This window comes from Drosophila serrata, unplaced genomic scaffold, assembly GCF_035046125.1.
Source record: "Drosophila serrata isolate PLE 108 unplaced genomic scaffold, ASM3504612v1 contig_382, whole genome shotgun sequence".
In the NCBI taxonomy this organism is placed as follows: Eukaryota; Metazoa; Arthropoda; class Insecta; order Diptera; family Drosophilidae; genus Drosophila; species Drosophila serrata.
This window is the reverse complement of record NW_028257280.1, coordinates 9,773,930-9,795,404: the sequence shown is the minus strand read 5'-3', so window position 1 is coordinate 9,795,404 and position 21,475 is coordinate 9,773,930. Positions and strand designations below refer to the sequence as shown.

The 21,475-nt window shown below is 37.8% G+C and overlaps 1 protein-coding gene across 4 annotated transcripts in view; it reads right to left on the bottom strand.

Annotated features, from left to right (window-relative positions):
- Positions 1–19,370, bottom strand: part of Ubx (Ultrabithorax) — an 89,344-nt gene extending 69,974 nt beyond the window's left edge. For 2 of the 4 annotated variants that reach the window (XM_020958676.2, XM_020958684.2), the window contains exon 1: positions 17,453–19,370. In XM_020958676.2, the coding sequence (XP_020814335.1) occupies positions 17,453–18,212 (760 nt within the window). In that variant the 5' untranslated portion in view covers positions 18,213–19,370. Of the gene's footprint in view, positions 1–8,434; positions 8,486–17,425 lie in introns of all 4 variants that reach the window. The other 2 variants (XM_020958658.2, XM_020958666.2) reach the window with 2 other exon arrangements.
- Between the last annotated feature and the right edge of the window lie 2,105 nt (positions 19,371–21,475).

The window sequence follows — 21,475 nt, the reverse complement described above, 5'->3', positions numbered from 1 at the left end:
TAACCCATGCTGAACTCCGGAGCCCAAGTTGGCCAACTGACAGCTACAAAATTGAGTTAGTTAACAGTTTTATACGCCGCGGCGAGCATTTCGCGTGTTTCTGCTGGAATTCAGATACAGATACAGTACACTACACAAGAGCCACAGAGAGAGCCAAGTCGGATACCGATTCGGATTCGGATACAGAGTTGGAGATGCAACTGAAAAGACGCTCGAAACTGAAGACGGTCGACGGGACAGATAACACCCAAGAGTCTGGTCGGGTCTGGTGTGGTTTGGTTTGGTGTATTGTGTCCCGAGGAACTGATCCCAAGTATTCGAAAGACCCAGGCAGCCCTGGCAACAAAAGCCACACCAAGTGACACTCACAAAATCTGACAGAGGCAGCCCGCTTGTTGTGACTTTAAGGGCACTACAAGAAATGTTTTCCAAAGTTCATTTCAAATATTTCAATCAAATAATAAATTTTAAAATAAAAATAATTACAAAAAAAGTTTAAATTTTAATGCAGAATATTAAAACTATTTTATTTTACATCAACATTAATTAAATCCCTTTGATACTCTCCCTTTTTTCGCAGTGCCTTGTTGCTGAGTGACGTGCGCGCATGCGCAGCCGTTTTGCTTTATTACAAGGACAAGGACTGGACATGCCAAGGGGCCTAAAGAGGGTCCAGGGTGATAAGGGGGTAGGCTTAGACCCATGCCAAGTGACACATGAAAACGAAACGAAAATGACAGCGGCAAGTGACACTTGGCTGGCGCGCAGGAACAGCAGCAGCCGCCGAAGCCGAGGATCGGAGTTGTGACCATTGTAATTTCATTTGTAATTAGCTGAATGCTGAACGATACCCAAAGGTACAGTGGGTCAAAGAGCTTAAAGCATTGCCAAAAAAATAACACAACAAAAAATTAATAACAAAGAAAATGTAGAATAAAAACAGAACAAAAATCAAGGGAGCCTGGTGCGACATTTTGGTGCGGCGAATGCCATATTTTATTTCCATTGCCAAAAGTGTCATGTTACAGAGATTTATGGGCGCTGTCACGTTGCCCGTCTCAGTCTCTCTCTGTCTCACTTTTTCTCTTCTCTATATGTATATAAACCTCTCTTTCTGTGAGCTCACGCCCAAAAATTTTGGTCATGTTTTGTGTCACAGGCACACACCACACAACAACAGCACAACAAAGTTGCGCATTCAAAAAATGCATCGGGTGTGATAAACAGGCCGAGAAATACTTTTTGGCCAGTTATCAGGCCTCAGGAATGGGTGATTTATGGCCTAAAACCGAATCGAATCGAATCGAATCGAATCACCTACCTACCTGTTCATTCTATCGATCGAAGAAGGGCTCTAACTTTCTTTTTGGCCTCCATCTCAGGTGTCAATACACACCACACGCTTACGGCAGCCGCAGAGGCGTCTGATTTCCAATCCCATTTCCATTCCCTGAACCCAACTCTCCTGGCCAAAACCCAGCTGACAATGACACATTTGGCTGGCACTTTCATCGCACTTCCATGTTAATATGCTCAAGATTTATGGCTGCCGTTGACAAAGGGAAATGGCATTCTCACTCAATGGGCATCCATTTTGTGGCTGCAACGGAAAGTTGCATAATTTTTATGGTCACTCGTTAATAGATCATCGATTGAGATTACTGTGGTGGGTCCTTTTTCTTGGATTTCCTTGGAAGTGAGGACGTGATTTTATGCTCAATTTGGAGGGGGTTTGTTCTATTTAGAAATGGGTTTTAGGAACTAGAAATTGGTGAGAGCTCTGTTTTTAGGTAAAGAGTAGAGTCTATAGAAATTATCCTATACATACATAGCTTCAAATTAACGTTTTTATATTTTCGGGCAGGAAATAACTTAATATATATAGTATTTTATATACATTAACATTATTAAAACTCTAAACACATAACATCATTTAACTGGTTTAAGCTTATAGTTTGAAATTGAAATAATTCATTGCAATTCATTAATCAAATAACATTATTTCAATTTATTAGAATTGTGGTAACTTTTAATATTTAATGCTCTTTTCATACTAATTTATATTAATAAATACAACCTCATATTTCTTACTAATTCTTTCCTTATTTTTAACACCTCTCACAAGCTAACTTCTTTAAAATTCTCCCTTCCAGACCGATTAATCCCAACTAAATCTCTTATCTGTGTTTCTCTAAGATCTTCAGGTAAATCTTACCTGTATAACAGACTTCTTGGCAACATCTAATCAGAATTATGAATGCTCAAATGCTTGAATATCGTAAACGATCTTGAGTTACGCTCCAAAAAGTTCCAATTCGAATAAAGGTGAGATTCACTCCAGTGAGAGCACATAAATTAATACCAAAAAAACCGGCTGAGCGCAAAAGATGATCGATCACCAGGTGAGCCCAGGTGAGCAGCAGCAGCAGCAAGAGAGAGAGAGAGAGGGAGAGTGAGCGAGAGAGCTTCGAAGAGCAGAAGAATTTGAAGAGTGAGCTAGATAGAGAGAGAGAGAGAGAAACCTGGCGCATACCTGTGAGGTGAGCAAGCGTTGATCACTGATGGCTGAGTCTGAGCATAAGGTGGCAATCACTAGAGTTTTTCTACCTTTTCTTCGCAAAGGAATTTTCAAAATGGGCTCACACCCACACAGGTGATCAGTGGGAAAAACTCAGGTATGATAACTGCAAGTGATTGTAGTGATCTTTCCATTTCATTTGCCAGACAGACATTGGACTGCCATGTCGCATTCAGATCTTGTTTTTTTTTTCGGGTCTCTGCCGATCAGCTGATCATGATGGCCGCCCAAAAAGCAGGTTTTTGTATATTTCAAGCGTTATTAATCATGGTATTCTCAGGCAACAAACACTTTTCAAACACAAATGAATTTATGGCCTGAAGCCAAGCCGACGTCTGGCAGTCCGCGACATGCACAAAAGTCATTTATTTCGCGGACTCTGCTTTTTTGACCTAGAAAATCGGTAGCCGCTGCTCCGCTCTGTGATTCGTATCTCTCAGATACACACGCACTTCCGCCGAACCGCCAAGCCCATAAATTATCTGCACTACATTTTCACACACAAAAAAAACATTTTTATAAAAGAACAAAAATAATAAAAGGGGGGAAAAAGGGATGAAGCCGGGACTTCGACTCCTTTTTCCAAAATCAAATCCCTAACTCGCTGAAAGTTCCGCAACCATTTGTCCGCTGACCAACGCCTCGCATGGATCTCCGAATGTATCTTAGCCGTGATCTTGGCCAAAATCGCGGTCACTTTACCGCCGGCATTTCGCGATCTTTTGTTTTTGTTATCGGTTTCTGTTTCGGTTTTATTTTTTCTCCACCTTGTGTGTTTGTGTTTTTATTATTTTTTGGTTGGTTCACCGATCTGGAGCAAATTGGTTTTTGGCGGTTAATAAATTTTCAAATTAATTGACTAATTGCATACCTACAGCGGAGCTCACAAAATCGAAGCAGAAAAAGTGCAAAGAGTGGAGTTGAAAATAAAAAAAGATATGAATGTAAATGCATGGATGGAGTTCCCGGATACATGTAAACATAGGAATATAGTTTTCAAAGAGTAAATATTGACTCCCCTTGGGAGGTGGATCCATTTACCATTTCAGCTTCTGGCCAAACTGTAACCAATCATTAGCCTGATGGCACAGCAAATAGAAGCATTGGATGAGATGGATGGATATAATGACACAATGATATGGTGAATTGTGGATTCTTGGTAGTGGAAATCACAGAGTTGAAAGTGTTTTGTGCTATTTGAAGAGTGGAAATAAATACATGGTGTTTTGTGACAATATCTTGTCTTGAATTGGTCAAGATTGCAAACTGCGTTCAAAAAGTATAATTCAAGGAAAGAAGCTTTGTGAGTTTTGCTTTTGCTTGGACATTAAAAACTAGTGCTTAAAAACATTATAAAATGCTAATATTTGCTTTATGATTTCTAGATTTATTTAATGGAATATATATGATAATTTCTATTCTTGTTTCATGGAATATTTCAGTTTTTCTAAAATCTTTTATTAGGTTTAGGTTAAAATAATAATTGGAATTTTTTTAAAGTAGTATCTTTATTATTATTTATTTTAAACCAAACATTTCCATCTATTATTCTTTAAAAATGTTTTTTCTTAGTTTTTTATATAAACTTTAGTCGTTTCCTTTTTAAAACCATCCAAATCCATTCCTTGTTAATATATTAACCTCAGTTGATTATCTAAATAACATTCTAATCTCCTTACGGCTTATCCCTATCTAGATTTTGCACCTGATTTTAGTCCTTATAATTAGCAAGGACACACTCTCCCTTTTTTTCGGCATCCCCTGTTACTCCTCCCCAAAGTGTTCATTATGGCAATGAAGCCGAAATTACTAATTCATTAATTGAAACCTGTGAAACCCCGGCACACACGTCCAGCTCTGACCAGAGCCAGATGTCCATTGGCAACACATGCCAGGAGCATGTCCTTGTGAGCCACCCCTCCATACTTCCCTCCCCCAGATGCTGCTGCTCCTGCAAATGCCAACGGTAAAAACGAAAGTGTCCTGTTGCCATTTTATGAACTTACAGCACTTACACTTGCCGCACACACAAAGTGCTCCCCAGTTAATAATTTCGAAGTGTGTAAAATCAAATTGCTACGAGGATGTGAATGCGAATGTAGAGGATTCGGATGCGAGTGAGAATGTATCTGCCAGATACTTGGCCTAATTTGCTGGTGATTTGAAGCTCATCAAATGAGTGACTGAACTCTTCTATAAGGATAATTTATGCATAAGCTTGCTGCGACAGTTTTCAGTGTTTCCAGCATATGTTTGGATTTTTTTGCACTCTGCACAGATACAGATACAGATACTTTTTTGCATTTCTCTTTCTATTTTTTTTGTTGTTGTTTGGAAGGACGAACGGACATTTATCCGTATTGCAGGTGCTGCCGTTTGTTTGTCTGGACTCGGGGTTTTCCCTTTCTCTCCCCGAGACCGCCTTTCTCCGTTGCCGGTTGTCTCTGGTTTGCCGGCATTGTGTAATGTCTATGAATATGAATTATGGAAATTGCAGAGTCACAACGACAAGGACAACGACCAGCGAACAGCAGTCGGAGGACTCGCAATACTCATACGTATTTGGCACAATTTTTTGTTTGCCACCTGTTTTTTTTTGTCATTTGTTTGCGAATTTTAAAACTCTTCTGGGACGGTGTTTGTTTCAGTTGCTTTTGGGGTTTTCATTTTTGGGTTGTGTTTCCGAATATTTGCTTACGATTTTTTTTGAGGTCATCGGAACAGTGACCGAGTTTCTGATCGATCTAACAGACAGCCAAAAAGGAAGACTCTTTAAAATTAAATTATATGAAACAGGTATCCTTTAATTTTCCTATTTCATATCTTACTTAAATCGACTTATCATCCCCTTAAATCAATCCCCTTGATAAGCAAAACTTGCTCCTATTAAAATCGCATAAATTCAATTAAAAGTGAATACCGTGCTGCAAAATTGCGAAATTATACAACAAGAGGAACTCTCACATTCGCACTCGCCCCCGACTGGCCACGCCCCCCTGCCTTTCCCAGCGTCGGACATCCGCCGCTGACATTTACATTTAATGCTTGCAAATTTAACAAATAATATTCAATTAACAATTTGAATATGAATTTATTACAGGGGTTCCTGCTGCCGGTGCCCGGTGTCTGAAGCCCGTCAGGGGGGCCGAACCGCGCGTCCAAAGTGGTAACAACTTCGACATCGCCAATCGACATGTGTATGTATGTGCAAAAGGGGGTTGGCTGAAGTTGGCGGGAAGTAACGAGTTGGCCAAGTGGCCGACTTGTTTACCCTGCCACCAGAAGCAGCAGCAGCAGCAAACAAAGCAACAACACACAAAAAAAAACACCCTAAAAAACAGCAGAGAGGAAAACAAAAACAGAGCGGGAGAAAGAGAGAGAGAAAAAGTTATGTGAAAAAGGTGGGAAAATGCAAGCATTGTTAGCCTTTTGGCCAGGCTAAAAGGTAACGAAGCATGCAGCCACTGACGGACAGAGACACTCAGAGAAAGTTGTTAGCCAAAAACGGAAATTTGAAGATATAAAAAACATACATATTTACTGTCTATAAAAAAGGTTAATTTATACAGAATATATTTCTATAAGTCCTAAAATGTAGGGACCTGGCTTTTAAGGACTCTTTTTTTCCAAGTGCATTTGGAGGAAGCCCTACAGGAAGCGCAAGGAGCATAGCACAACTCCTGGCCGGCCGCACATTTCAATAATTATTAACTGCAACATGCTACATGCAACATGGCCACATGCAACGTGCAGCGTGCCGCACAGTAGCCACACACACACACAACACACACACACATGGTTACCAGCAATTATCAAAACTTGTCCAAATTGACATTTTTTGTTTTTACTTTGCACTGGCAACAACCATCCACCTGGCTTTACCATTCAGGTAAAAAGCCAGGGAATAGGGGGCGTCAGCCCGTTGGCCATTGCATTTTGGCACGTTGCGGATTTTTGAAATGCAAACACGGCATTTAATTCTATTAAGGCCGCTATTTAATTATCTCTTGCGGGTTCGGACCAAAATGCGCCGGCCTTCAATGTCAGCGGAGCCGGAAGAGTGTAGAGTGTCTGTGGTGGAGTCCTCCTGGCCAAGACCCCTCTCCTCCCTTAAGTGCCGGCCATAATCCGCAGCCAGTAGCTGGGCTTATCGCGGCTTATCGAAGAGTGCCAAAAGTGCTGATGCACTTCAAGAAATATGATGTAACTTTAACTTAATTTAAATTAACTTGGAGAAGCATTGATGGAAGGTTGTAAGTGAAATACCTTTGCAAAGATAAGGGATTTTAAGTACCTAATTAAATTTTGCTGATTCTCTTAAGTTATTCCTTGGTTCTTAACCCCTTAATAAATATTTCTCCCTGTGCACCTGGATCGTGGATCTTGAATCTCGGATAGCTGATCACCAACTGCTTCTTGGCTGTGCCCACTTGTTGCGCCTGTGCCAATATTTAGCTACCGATTTGCACAAGATTATCAATTGTATATAAATAATAAGTGGGAGCCAAGTAGCCAGAGTCCGGAGTCCACAGCAGCATCTGAATCTGGGTGGCTTTGGCTTCGTTGATGGACCCACAATTTTGCGCCTCAATGCGCCGGCAACAATGTATGTAATTTGAGTGGCCTGCCCTGAAAAAAGCACTAAAAACAACAAAAAAAGGAAGCTCCACAAGACCCGCGCCTGATCAGATCCCAGTTCCCCTCCAGAGTCTTCTCCTATCCCCCAGTTTCCTCCTTGTTCACGTGTGTAATTGGATTTTAAGAAGTAGCTGCGCGAGACAAGACTGATTGATAACCTCGCATCAAAAAGGTCCCAAACAACAGGCTGAAATAAACGCCTTCAGTGGCTCTGGGGGCTTTGATGTTCGCGTTCGGCGGTGAATATCGTAGAAGAAGGTTTTAAACGAATTTTAAATACACTTACATTATGTCATTAAAGAGCAGAAGGAGTATTTGGGTTTTAAATGATTTTAAAAAATATTTCAACTCAACAGAATGTATCAGTCTTAAATGCTTAGTACTTTTAAAGTGAATGCAGAATTAATCTGAGGCTTAGTATCTTTGAAAGTTTATTTTTATGCTCTTTTTAATATATTTTTTTTAATGTTTTCCACAATTTCTAAATAATCTAATGGGCCTAGTGTGACCAAAAGATTATATACAGCAACGAAGGCACAGAGTGATCATCTTTTTCAACAATAGTAACTTAAAGTAAACACATCTGAAATTTTTAAATGTGACCTGACTTCAAGATTTTATAAGGATCACTTTACTATATACTCAGTTAATCTACCATAATCCCCATTTGGCAGGGTATATAGTTAAAAAAAAGAGCAGACACACGCATTTTGCCTGCTCGGTCGGCAGCGGGAACAAAAGCTGATAGCGCGATTTCTGATAGGGAAAAAGGGAGCCGTTTCAACGAGGCCTACAACCTGGCCAAGATCCCCCATCTCCTGGTCTCCTCCCTCCCCCTTGCAGTGCGTGTTTGTTGGCCAATTGAATTGCCATGTTTAATATTAATTGCCAGCAGTGAGCAGGTAACTCCGAACATGGCGAGCTCTTAGCCGGAGCGTAATCATGGGACAGTGAATCAATCATTTCCACACGCGGCCCCCAGGTTTTCCCGGCCCACCCACAGCCCCGCCTTCTGCGAGTACATAAATTTTTCCACCGCCACCTTTAATATATGCTAGGGTATCAAAACACCGACACCGCCACGTGATTAGTAATCTTGGGTCTTAGTAGGGATTAGTAGACCTGCTCAATACTCTCTACACTCTAGTATTTTTTTTTAATTTGTTCGAAAACTTAAGAGCGAATAATGTAACGAAATAAAAGTGGAAATTTTCTTACCCATGTCTGTTGATATGCCGCCGTATTGTGTTAAATCAGATCTTATCTTACCTGAAAATGCAAGCCAAAGCAGAGAGAAGAAAACGTTTAAAAAATGTGGAATCAAAATTGTTTTGCTCTCGAGAGATCTCTGCAGATCCCTGAGATGCAGATGGATGTGGGATATGGGAGTACAGGGAGGGGGTTTACACGTGGGGCTTTATGGGGTTAAGCAGCCGCACGTGTTAAGGAGCCTGAGTGTGTGTGTGTGTGTATGGGGAGAGATTTGCCAACCAAAGATTTGTTGTTTTCATGGGTATTTAAAGGGATATAACTATGAGAAAAAATCTATAAAAAGGTTAAAAAATTACCATTCATATATTTATATATTCTTGAATTATTTGTTCTTATTTAAATTCAGTTATTATTTTGATTATAATAATATTTTTATGGAACTAAAGAATAATTCATGAACTTATCGTTGTTTACTCTTCGGTCTACTTTATTTGTATTCTGTTTTTTTTTTTAATGAAATTTAGTATCGGAGTATTGGTTTCTAAGTAAATTTACTTATTTATCTTTCTATAATAATGTTCTAAAGAACAATTACTCAGCATTTTGTCCTAGTTTAACCATCTATTAACTTTATTTTTCTTATATTATTATAACCTTGCAGAGTATTCTACTTTTATTCAAAAGTCTAAAACACAGTGAAGGAATCATTTCCGAGCCTATATATTATATATATTCTTGATCAGCAAGAATCAATTTAGCTATGTTCGGCCAAAAAATATATATATTTTTTTTTTTTTCGAAATTTGAACATTTTATAATCGTTTGCATCGTTAAAATTTAAAAAAATATGCAAAATGTTGAATTTTTTATAATGTAAAATTGAGTATGCAGATTTATTAACTTTATAAAATCTAACATACGAGCCATTTCTGAATTCAATTTAATGCCTTTTTGGCTGAGCTATGAGTTTTTAAGCATTGATTTGTCGAAAAAATTTTTATATAAAAATATCCTTTCAAAGAATGTGAAATTTTTTAGCTTAATTATTCTCTGTTTCCGATTTGATCCCATAATTCAGTTGTAAACTTGAAGAGTAAGTTATATTTTTATTTTGTAAATGTAATATGATGATTTGTGAATCTTATAACACCAATTACTAATCTCCTTGCTCGAAAACTGCTACTTATTATCCCTAAGAAAGGCTGGTTCTGTGCAATATATACACCATAAATAATAATGTGATTCCCCTACCTAAATTCCTTTCCCTAATCAGTTTAAAATATTTAAAATTCCCATTTTAAAAGACTAATATTTCTCTGTACTCAGTATTCTCGAAAGAGCACTCGATTTGCTCTTGATAATTCGTCTGGCACTACGAGAGTCTTCCAAAGTTTGAACTAGAGGCTATCAATCGCACTCAGACTGATTCATGGACATGGCATTATCTCCAGTTTCTATCGCTTTTGCCTTTTGCTGGATGTCTCGCCTTTTTTTTCACGATATTTAGCGTCGCCGGGACTTTGTTTATGCCATGAAAGTGCAAAATGTAAACAATCCGGAATGCCAACGCCTCGAAAAAGTGGGGGCGGGTGGCGGTAGTAGCAAAAGGTAAAAGTATAAAAATATGATTTAATGGCAGCGATAAAACACGTGTGTATTTAAATATGCGCGCCTGGCGCCTGAGTAAACGTAATTTTCAGGAAGCACACACAAAGAGCAGATACTACCATAGTCGAGACCAGGCCCAGAGACCAAGACCGAAAAGATACAAACAAAGAAAATATCAAATTAAAAAGAAAACGAAAATTGCCAAAAAACTATGAAGGGTTTCTTTTTTGGTCGATTATTATTTTTCTTATTATTTTGTATTTGCAGTTGAAAATTATGAAAGAAAAACAGAGAGAAACAAAGGAAAAGCGCAGGGCCAGAGCCACTTTAGACAAATTCAAACAAATGGCTGGCAGCGGGGTGATGCTGTTTACATGCGACGCGACTTGTAAAAATTAAACATTTAGTTTGCGGTTGCCCCCTGGAAAAACTAAGGGGGAAAAAATAAAAAAAAAAAACCCACCACCCCTCGCTTTGCTGGATTTTCACACCTTCTTCTGCTTTTCCTGGAGGGTTGGGGGAGAAAATGATTTTTATGACTCTTTAAGGCGGCGCACGCCTCGCTTTTGCGGGAGGATTAGCCGCCAGCCGCATAAATGAGAGGAAGAGAGAGAATATATAGAGAGTGTCTGAGAAAAATTTCCAGGGGGGGAAGGAAAATTCTCCAAGAGAAAGAGAACATTTGCCGGCTGCTGCTGCAGCGGCGTCTTTGGCCTTTTATTGCCCCATCAAAGGGGCTGATATAAATCTTAATTGCCGACCCAAATAAATAGACGCCAAGCATGTGGCATTCAGACTCGGATTCGGATTCCGAATCGGAATCGGAACTTTGAATGCAACGCAACTCAACTTGGCCACCGGACAGCTTCACTTTCGAGTGGAAAACTCGTTAGCTATTTAGCATAAACACTTTCCCAGTTTTCCCCCCTCACTCAGTTTTGACCAGACCAAACTGATAACACAACAGCACCGTGAAGTTTGTGGCCCAAGCAGAAGAAGTCATTAAGGAAACATTAAATTGACATTAATGTGGCCCTAAAAGGAACCTAGGATACCAAGTTCTGACCAAGTTCACAGTGCAGCCAGATGATAAATCAAACTAGTAATCTATAAATTATAGTATACAGAGTATAGTATATATATATATATATATACCAATCGATGACCCAACAACGAAAAAATATGGTTGGTAACAGTTACCCACATTTTGACCAAGGCAGATCTCGTAAATCAATGGTTGCCGGCAAAAAAACAGGCTCACAAAAGAAGAGGTCGCAACGAATTCAAAATGCCCTTAATTTTCCACAAAATAAAAAAAGAAGTGGGTAGTAGAAACTAGTTTGAAATATTATGCGAAACACCAGTGTTAAATACCTCCATTCATATATAATATTCTGAAACATTTTAAATGGTGTGGAGAGTCGAGAAATATGCTTAATGACTAGAGTCTTGGGTAGCACTCATTATGCGATCACGAAGCATGTGTAGTAGCTGGGTACACAGAGAGAAAATGGTACTAAACAGGTAAATATTGTTTTAAAAAATATTCAGTATTTTATTATTAATAAGTAATAAATGATTAAATGCTGTTCAAGCTAAAATTTAAGCAAGGAATGGGTTTGATTTCAACAATTTAGATATTTATATATAAATTTACAACCCATTAAATACTTTTATAATATATGTTTCTTCCAAATCCTATTTATAATATATGTAGTATTATATTTATTATATTTTCCCCGTGTATTTTCTAATGCCTGAACAACCTGAAGCCAGTCTGCTGGACAATTGTGAACCCATAAATCTTTGTCTTTTTAGTCTTTAAGATTTCTATCTTAATTGAAGCTCATTATAATATGCGTTTCCTACTAGTTCGTTGTTGTTACACAAGTTATATACATGTATATATCCGAGGCTAAAGCCCAGGTGAGATGAGAGTCAGCTTTTGCACTCTGTGAGGAGAATCTGGGATCAGATCGCAATCAGGTCGCTACAAACCGATCCGATCTGATCAGATCCCCCATACCAATCCCGGCAAGAGGCCACCACCAATGAATTATTAATAATAAATAAATCATTATTAAAATCAAAATAATACGCAAATATGCATATTATCGGAAACAACATGGAATTGTGTGCCATGTGTGTGTGTTTGTGTGTGTTTCTTTTCATGTTTACGCCACTTTCCCATACAGACACACACACACAAGTGGTTATAATGAATGATTTGTTGTTTTATAATAAACACGCCGTTGAGCGTCGAAGCAACGAAGTTGGCGTCTTCCAAGTGGCAATGGCTATGACGTAGCCAGCAAAGGGTTAAGGTAAGGGAGCACTACGGTCACTAACGTCTGATATATACATATATATATATTCCCATACTCCCCCATAATTTCCCCTCCTTCCTATGAAACTCACGACCCTTGTCCCTTTTTTTTGGCATGGCTGCTTGCTCCTTCCTGGCCGCGTTGTTGTTTTTATTAGGTATCAAAAACACCTTAAAACATGATTTTGCAACTGGCTAAGAAAAGACGTATGCGAGCACAGTGGGGCCCAGCAAAAATAATATTAATAATTAATAATAATAACTGCTTGTTCACATGACATTTGTATGTTAAACAGATGATCGATTACGTGAATGTCACAATGCGGAAGAAGCCTACAGCACTGTAATTATACCTTATCATTAATCGATTCTACTATAATAATATACGAACTATATATATTTTGTATATAGTATATATATTCGTTTATTTTCTAGTTACAGATAGTTATTATTTACGTTAATCCAAATTAAATGAAAACTAATTGGCTTATACGTTTTATTAGGGGCATTATGATTATAGCTTGGCGCCACTAATATTTTATATATTCATTAATGGCCCATAAAACTTATATATTTGCTTTTAAGTAATATATTTTATTCATTATTAGATTGTACTTAATAACAAAGTAATAAATACACATTTCGAAACAAAGAAAATATATAGACTTAATGTGTATTTTTAGGAAAAGTCTTATCAAATCTAACATAAAATTAGTAACATTTGTACAACATTTTATACTTTGATTAAGAACTAATATTGAAGGGGTTTTATTAATTCATGGATATTAAAAATATAAGTTGTTTCCGAAACATTTTCTTGAATCATTTTTCATTTCAAAAATCTTCTCAATATTTTTCTGAATAATTTCTTAAAATTTTTGGCAAGAACTTCAAGATTTGCCCATTGCAACTCTTCGAAAAAAAGCACGAGGGAAAAATCCAAAATTGCTCTTCGCCCTGCAGCTCCTCAAGGTAGATATTTTTTTATTATTATTTTTTTTTGTGTGTTGCTGGCCATGTGTCTGGGCCACTTTGTGTTGTCGTCGTTGTCGACGTCGACGTCTTGCAACTTTTGGTCTCGACTGGCAGCCGCAGTCGCAGTCCGAGTCCAACGACTTGAGGACCGCCAAGGTGCTTATTAAATTCCTTATTTAAAAATACATTAAAAAAATGCAAGAAGCTGCTGCCCCAGAACCCGAAAACCAATCCCCAAAAAAAATAAAACAAAAAAAAAAAGAAAAGAATCGATTGGAAGAGGGAAACCGTAGAGGGGCATCCCTAGCATCCGCCACAGAAATTGTGTTTTGATTTGCCTTTTGATTTTGCATTTTGCGTTTCGAGGAGAGAAAAATGATTAAAAGCGCGCGTTGAAATGCTTTCCTGTGTGTGTTTCCCTTGCACTTTGCCATTTACATAATCAATGCAGTTTGCACTTCCTCCCTAACGAATTATTTTTAAGTGCAATTAATCGCATGTTGCCTGACATTTGAACTGAATATTGCAAAACGTCTAAAGATGCCATAAAACCATTGACCTTGCCAAGGATCTGTATATACGTGCTCTTCACAATTTCAGGTAGTTGCAAGGATATAAGGCATCCTGATAATTACGTCACAGCATGAGGGAGTCCTGCTTTTGGGAACTGCGGCAAATATGAATTATGATTGCTCGATACGTGTCAATTGCCAGTTTTGCCATTTCTCAAGGTCATTGTGGAACAAAAAAAATGAGAACAAGCCGCAGGAAATCTATCTTTTATGGTGAATCTACAGATGCACTGAGAAAAACGAATGAATTTTCATGATATTTATAAAATAATATAAATATTTTAAGATAATTTTGAACAGGATTGTGAAGGAAATGATTCACTTAAACTTCTTTCTTTTTTCGAAGAGTTATGCATACTTTGAAATAAGTTTAACATCTGAAACTTGTAATAAAAATATAATTTTGCTTAACAAAAATATAATTTAATTATTTCCAAATATCAAATTTATATTTAAGATAGTTTTATTCAGAGTTTAAATATTTTAAAATATATTTCTTGCTGTTCTTTTTGGCCAAAATTAGGCGGCCAACAAAACTTTTGGACACCCAAACAGAACGCGGCCATAAAGCACTTCACCGACGTTAACCTCACACACCGGCCCAGGCAAATAAAGCAAATTTACGAATTTATGTTGAAATTTATCGATAATGACTTAAAAGCCTTCAGGACAATGATTTAATGCTCCGCACAGCACCCAACACACACCACACACAGCCAAGAACAGCATTCAAACAACATATCGACCAACGCCAACACCACAACCAAAAAGAGAAAAAAAAGAAACCCTCTGATGTGGGTTTTTCAAATGTGAAGCCATGTTTAGATACGATAAAAATTGAATTTGGTTTGCATTTCGGGCCTCGGATCAGCGGCAAATGATCGATGATCGCTGGAAGTGTGCGCCGATTTATTTATGACTTGATTTTCCGTTGCCTTCCACAGATTTAATCAGTTTGCTCAGAGCAAATCGCTTAAAATTAAATTATATTTGCGAGTAAATCAAAACGGCGATATCACTTGACAAATAGCAATGATGGCGATAAGAAAGAATAATACTATATAAACCTAATGACTTGTAGATTCCCATTCCCAGATTATACAAGTTCCAAGTTCACGGTTTCCTGTCTTTGCACGCAAAACTCAACTCACTCTGATCGAATATCGTAAATGAGCAGCTCATCTCGTTTTCTTATAAGAAACATATTAAAAAGGTAGATTCAGGTAAGATTGGTTTCCATAATCTTCAGGTAAGAATTTGTTAGAATTTCTAAGACTCATTGGAAGGGTGATGTTTCTTTTTTAGAGTGTCTTAGCTCTGAGAGTTTGCCTGTTACACTCGAGAGTGTTATAAAAGGACACCCTGTATTGAGGGTTTGTTGGCCATATCTTTTGCCTTGGCCAATTCATCACCAACACTTCGGTTTTGGGCCTGGCCCAGCGCATAAATTTCATTATGCCGATCATCTCGTTGAATCGATGGAATCGATGAGGGGAAAACCTGTCGCAAGGCTCTTGAATTTAGTTCAACTTTAATTGTTTTTTAACCAGCTTTCGGCGTTGGCTATAAGTGAAATTTGATTGATTTTTGAAAGGGTATTCTGAGCAATGCACTCGCAAAAAATCATTACACTTTCTAAGATATTAAAAGGAAATAATTTAAATAAATACAAGGATTTCAATGAAGAGTATATTAAAAAGAAAATAATTCTTTTCCTATATACAACTTTATTGCCTTCTTAATATTTGTTCAGCAACATTTTCTCAGTGCCTAGTTTCGAGCAATTTATGTTCGATCTAGACCTCCTTCGGCTGACCTACTCCTGGCCCTGTTCAGTGGCATTGTTCTTGGCCCAAACTGCAATCTCGTAGCCAAGTCTCAAGCCGTTCGCCTCGCTCGGTTGGTGGCTACAAAAAAAAAACGAAAAAAATAAAAGCCAGGGAAAAAGGCAACCGGGGCGAGGTGCTGTAACGTAATTACATAATGGCGTAGTTAACCGTAATAAGCGCGACTTCTGCGCGCAGTGTGTGTCCTGAAAGGATTCTCATCCTGTTGCCTTTTGCTGGCGTTTTCCTGCTATATTCTCCTATTTCGCAGCCCTTTTCAGCCGCATGCCATAATTCACGCTCCTTGTTGCACAAATTGCAGCTCACTTGGTCTGCCAGAGCGTTGCAACAATTACCGCCGAGCATCATTAAAGGCAAAAGGTGACAAAAATTAGTAAACAAAGTGTTGGAAATTATGAGGCAGCCGGTTAAAGGAGACCGCTTCAAGCTACACACACACACACACACACACACAGGTGGAAGCCAGTTTTCCATCTTGTTTATGGCTCCAAGCTCTCTGATCTTGCTTAGAGTGATTAAATCGCTTAAATTGCAAGCCAGCGAATAAACTATCCGCCGATTGGCTTTAAATAGAATAAGTGGAAAATAATTTGCACTTGGCCAAAAGGAAACATTGTAGAGCTAATAATGATGATGATGGAAATTTTCGTATTTCTGGTTACTTGTTTAAATTTTTAATTAATCTAAAAGCATGACTTGTATAATATAAAATTTTTGCTTTAGATAAATCTTGATGTTTGTATAAATACTTGTTTATAGATTTTGTGCTTTTAAGTATTCATGTTAACACTTCATAAATTCTTAAAAACATGTCACATTTCTAAGATTGATCTAGAAAAAATATTTTTTTTCAAATAGGTATTTGTAAAAGAAAATATTTTTAAATATCTTGAGACACATATACAAGATGAGAGAGGCTTCAAAAATATTTTTGAATTTATTAAATTAAGTATACGACACTTAGTTCATAAAAAAGTGGAAAGTGGTAATTGGATCTTCTTCGATTTAAGTTTATGTATTACTTCCTTATTATTTGTTGACTTTATCTGTTTATCAAAAGAAACACTAATTAGTCAGACTTAATATTGTTGATTTAGCTGAAGTCGATAAAATCAGAGTTATGATACTAGATTTCACTCGGATAACAATTGGCAAAACAACAAAACTTTGGTTTGGTTTGAGGTTTAGGCTCTTTGATTGAATTCGATTTTAGGAGAGGCATAATAATAATTCTAAAATATTATAAACATGAATATATCATTAAGAATAAATTTCAAATGTTCAGATAAATTGATGAATAAATATGCAACGTATATAGTTATTTACAAGTGTTATTATTCTTTGTAAGTTAATACAAAGTTTAAAAATTTTGGCATTTCAAGAAAATATTTAAAAGATTCTTTGAAAGAAATAGGTAAACACTTTGTATCATGTTATTTCATAATCATTTATTTTTATTATAGTTAATTAAAACATAAAGTTTTTTAGTTGTAAAAATATATAATAAATAACATATATTCGAGAAATTTAAAAACAAATTTTTTAAGTTCTTGTCTTCTGGCTCAACATAAAAATCGAATTCAATCAATAGGCCAAAAAGGTATTTGTTTGCTTAGAAGGATTCTATATTAGGGACTTTAAGTGGACTTGTGCTGCAGTGGACACTCACTTTTGGTCGGATCTTCAGGACACTCACCTGCGATAGCCATCCAGGGGTAGAATGTGTGATTGCTGGCCTGGTGTAAACTGCTGGCGGCCGCCGTCTGTGCGGCTGCTGCGCCCGAGATGGTACAGTTGGCGTTCCAGGCGGTGCCCGCTCCCGCCACGCCCACGCCCACACCGACGCCACTCTGGACGCCACCGCCGCCGTTGCCTCCATTGCCACCGCTGACGCTCACATTGCCGCCGGCGCTGCCGCCCCGATGGCTAACGGGACTGCCGCCCGACGTGTCCAAGTAGCCGCCCACGCGGGAATCGGGTGTGCAGGCGGAGGGGCGGACGGGCATACCGCCCGCTGGATTATTCTGGCCATTGGCCTGTGTGTTGCCACCGTTGGCCCCGTTGCCACCGGCACCTGTTCCCGCTCCGCCGCCACCTGTGCCGCCGCCCCCGCCTCCGCCGCCATTGGAGCCACCGCCCGTGTTCCATATATCCTTATAGCCATTAACCGTATCGGCCTTAATGTTCAGGCAATCCTGTTTGTAGGCACCGGCACCATCGCCGTAGATCTTATTGCAGGCGGCCGTGATGCTGGCATCGTAGGGTGAGTCCTGGGTGGTGCGCTGCAGATGGTGGTTGGCATACGGACTCATTCCGAGGCTAAGGGGGAATCCCCGATACGCAGCCGCCGCCGCACTGGCCGTCTGATCGTGATGGCCACCGCTGCCCATCGCCATGCCGGTGGCCTGGTGCGGATGACCATAGAAGCCGGAGGCCTGCTCAAAGTACGAGTTCATTGCGCTGCTGGCGGTGAGAATTTTGGCGGTGCTCCGTCCAAGACGGGCTGGGAATCCTTTTGGGGGGTGTTCTTGTCTTTTCTACGATTTATTACTCCTGGAGTTGCGTTCCTTTTTTTTGGGGACTTTGGTTGGACTTTCTTCAGCTGTTTTTGGCGCTCATTTGTCTTGGGTTTCGAATTTTTTAAATATTTTTAATTATAAGGGAAATATTTCCCGCTCTTCTGGATTTTTTGAGATTTTTCTTTAAAATATTTTCGCCTTAACTTTGTAGATAATTTTCCAAAATTTTTTTGTAGAATAGTTTGTAAATATTTTAATTTAATTATTCAATTGTTTGTTTCTTTAATTTAATTCAGTTATGCTCTCAATCTTGAATACGTTTTTTGTTGTATATATTTTGTAAAATTTCCTCAAGAACCAATTGGATATTAAACTTTATTTTTATTCGTAGCACTGTTGTATATTTAAAAATATTTTTCAAAAGTTTAAGGGCTTCGATTAAGCTTTGTAAATATTGTGTTGTGTAAAAGTTAGTTTGAATTATTGCACTTTCCACTTAGCACTAGTCTTTATTGAACTTGCAGATTCAATAAATAAATATTAATTTTGCCGCACTATTGTTTTCTTTTATTTTTAATTTTTATTTGCAGATTCACAAGTGTTTCGTATACTTTGTTGCGTTTTGGTTTCGTACTTTTAGCCAATTGCACTTTGCTGTTAATTGAATTCGAATTTGAATCGGAATTGGAATTTCAATATTAATTTGAATACTTGTTTGTTGTTTGTTTTTTTCGCCGTGGCACTATCAAAGGCCCGTAAGCGTTACGATTATTATTACGTTTATGGTTATTGCAATTACTATTATTATTATTATTATTATTATTATTATTGTTATTATTATTATTGTTATTATGTTGATTTTTATTAGTTTTTATTGGCTGCTGACCGAACGAGCGCGGGCGATTTTGAGAGATTCGCTGATTGAAGTAGTCGTGGAAAGCGGTTTTTCCGCGCGGCATTCACGGGCGGACGCGTGGGCGATTGTTGCCGTTTGCAGAGCTGAGGGCCAATAATAACAATAATGCCGCTGATAATGTGGATAATAAAACAAAGCGCGCGCCTGTTATCCAAACCGTTGCCATCGAACGAATGTGCCACCAAATCGCAGTTGCCAGTGTTTTGACTTTGCTCGCCCCGAAAACACTCAGAGACCCGCTGCGGTTCGCAGCTAGCCACTCATTCTGCCTTTGAGTCACTCGAGTCGCTCTGAGTGGTATTCGTGGGCCCCAACCAAAACACTGAGAGGCATCGAACCAGATGAACTCCGTTCATTCGCTTGGTGGACTCGAGCATGTTCGAGTGCGAGTGCTCGTGCTGGTGCTCTCTCTCCTCTGGCTTTTCTCGGGGTTGTCGTTCATCATTTGCGCGTACGGAAAATTCGCTCACTTGCCTGCGACTTCCAACTCTGGGGAAATTCATCATGGAGGAGGGCTGAATTTTTCCTATAGGCCAACTCACTCAACGGCGTGGCGAAACACGCTCGCCGTTCAAACCTCCAGTTGCCAGTTGCACCTCGTCCGCTGCACATCTCGCTTTGTGGCGGTTTGAGCGCATTTCCATCGGATTAGTTTTCCATGATTTTCCGCTGGCAGAGTCACGAAAATATTGGGCTTTTCAGTGGGTTCTCTATTTATACTTCATTGAAGTTGGTAGTGTATTTTGTATAGCTTACAAAAATATTTATTAAAGGGTGTTCATTTAAAATAGTTTAACTGTTAAAATTTTAAGCGAGATATCTTAAAAAAATAGCACATTATATATATATATATATATATATAAATATATATAAAGTTTTCCTCCAACTATTAATTTATTTATTGTATATGAAAACATATTATATTTTGAAAGCAATAAAAATTACAATTACAGTTTAATGGCTTTAATTTAGGTATTTTTTATACCTTTTCAAGGTATTATAAGTTTAGTCAGAAGCTTGTAAAATAGTGAAGAAATCATTTCCGATCCTATAAATTATCTATATTCTTCATCAGCATCAACAGTCGAATTGATTTAGCTATGTCTGGGCAATATTAACTTTTTTCAAAATTTTCAAAATTTTAGAAGGGGTTACATCGTTAAAATTGTCAACAATTTGAAAATAATTTCAATTTTTTTAAATTTTTAATTCTAATTTAATTTTAATTTAATTAATCCAAACAAAAACTAGCATAGGAAAGCTATCCGAATTGAAATTAAGGCGTTTTTGACTTAGTTACTATAATTGAAAAACGAAGACTTAGCCAAAAAATTATTATCTAAATATAATGGTTAATTATACAGAAAATACATATATTTTAGGTTTTCTTAGTGATATTTAAAATTAATTGCCAAATGTCATTTATATTTTATTTGCAATTAAAATATTAATAAATAAAGAATATAACATTGAATTGAATAAGTTGACATAATATTTAATTACATTTTTCAGTTTTTTAAAATTTAAAAAATGTTTACTTTTTTAAATTGTAAAACCCAACATGCTAATATTTTATATCTTATCTTATAATATTGTTAGTACAATACAATACACAAAACATAGAAAATATTTCCAAATTTATATTAATGCTAGTGTACATATATTTGAATCAATGATCCAACGCAATATAAAAACTTCAGCTTCTCGAATTTAGCTTAATTTGTTTTACTTATATTAAGAAATAATTAAATACTTTAAAAATAAGTAGTACAAGTAATTAACTTTCTTCCGAACCCAACCCCAACCCGGCTCCTACTTCTCACAGTGGAGCATGTAGAGGTACAGTAGAGCCACACGTCATTCATCATCTCTCAGAGAAAGTGAGAGCGAGAGAGAAAGAGGTAGCTCTAGAGATTAGCTCTGCCACTGCTAATCTCTAGAGGTAAATCTTTCTCTCTCGCTCTCACTTTCTCTGTTCTCTTCACTCGGGGACTATAAATACAGGCACCGCCACCGCTCTGGCCTCATTCTGTCAGCGGCCTTCCCCCTGTTATCATCTCTGGTGATAGTGGTAGTGATAGTGATAAGGATTGTCCATCGATCCACCTGTCCAGCGGATAGCCAGAAATAAGCTTACTTTAATGATCATGATGTGCTAGCTAAGCAATTATTTTTCCATAAATTAATTCCTTATTAAGTTTTGCATTACTTAATTTTTATTAAAAGTAATACAGAAATTTGTATCAAGGCTATCTTAAGTCGTATACTCAAAGTTAACAGTCTT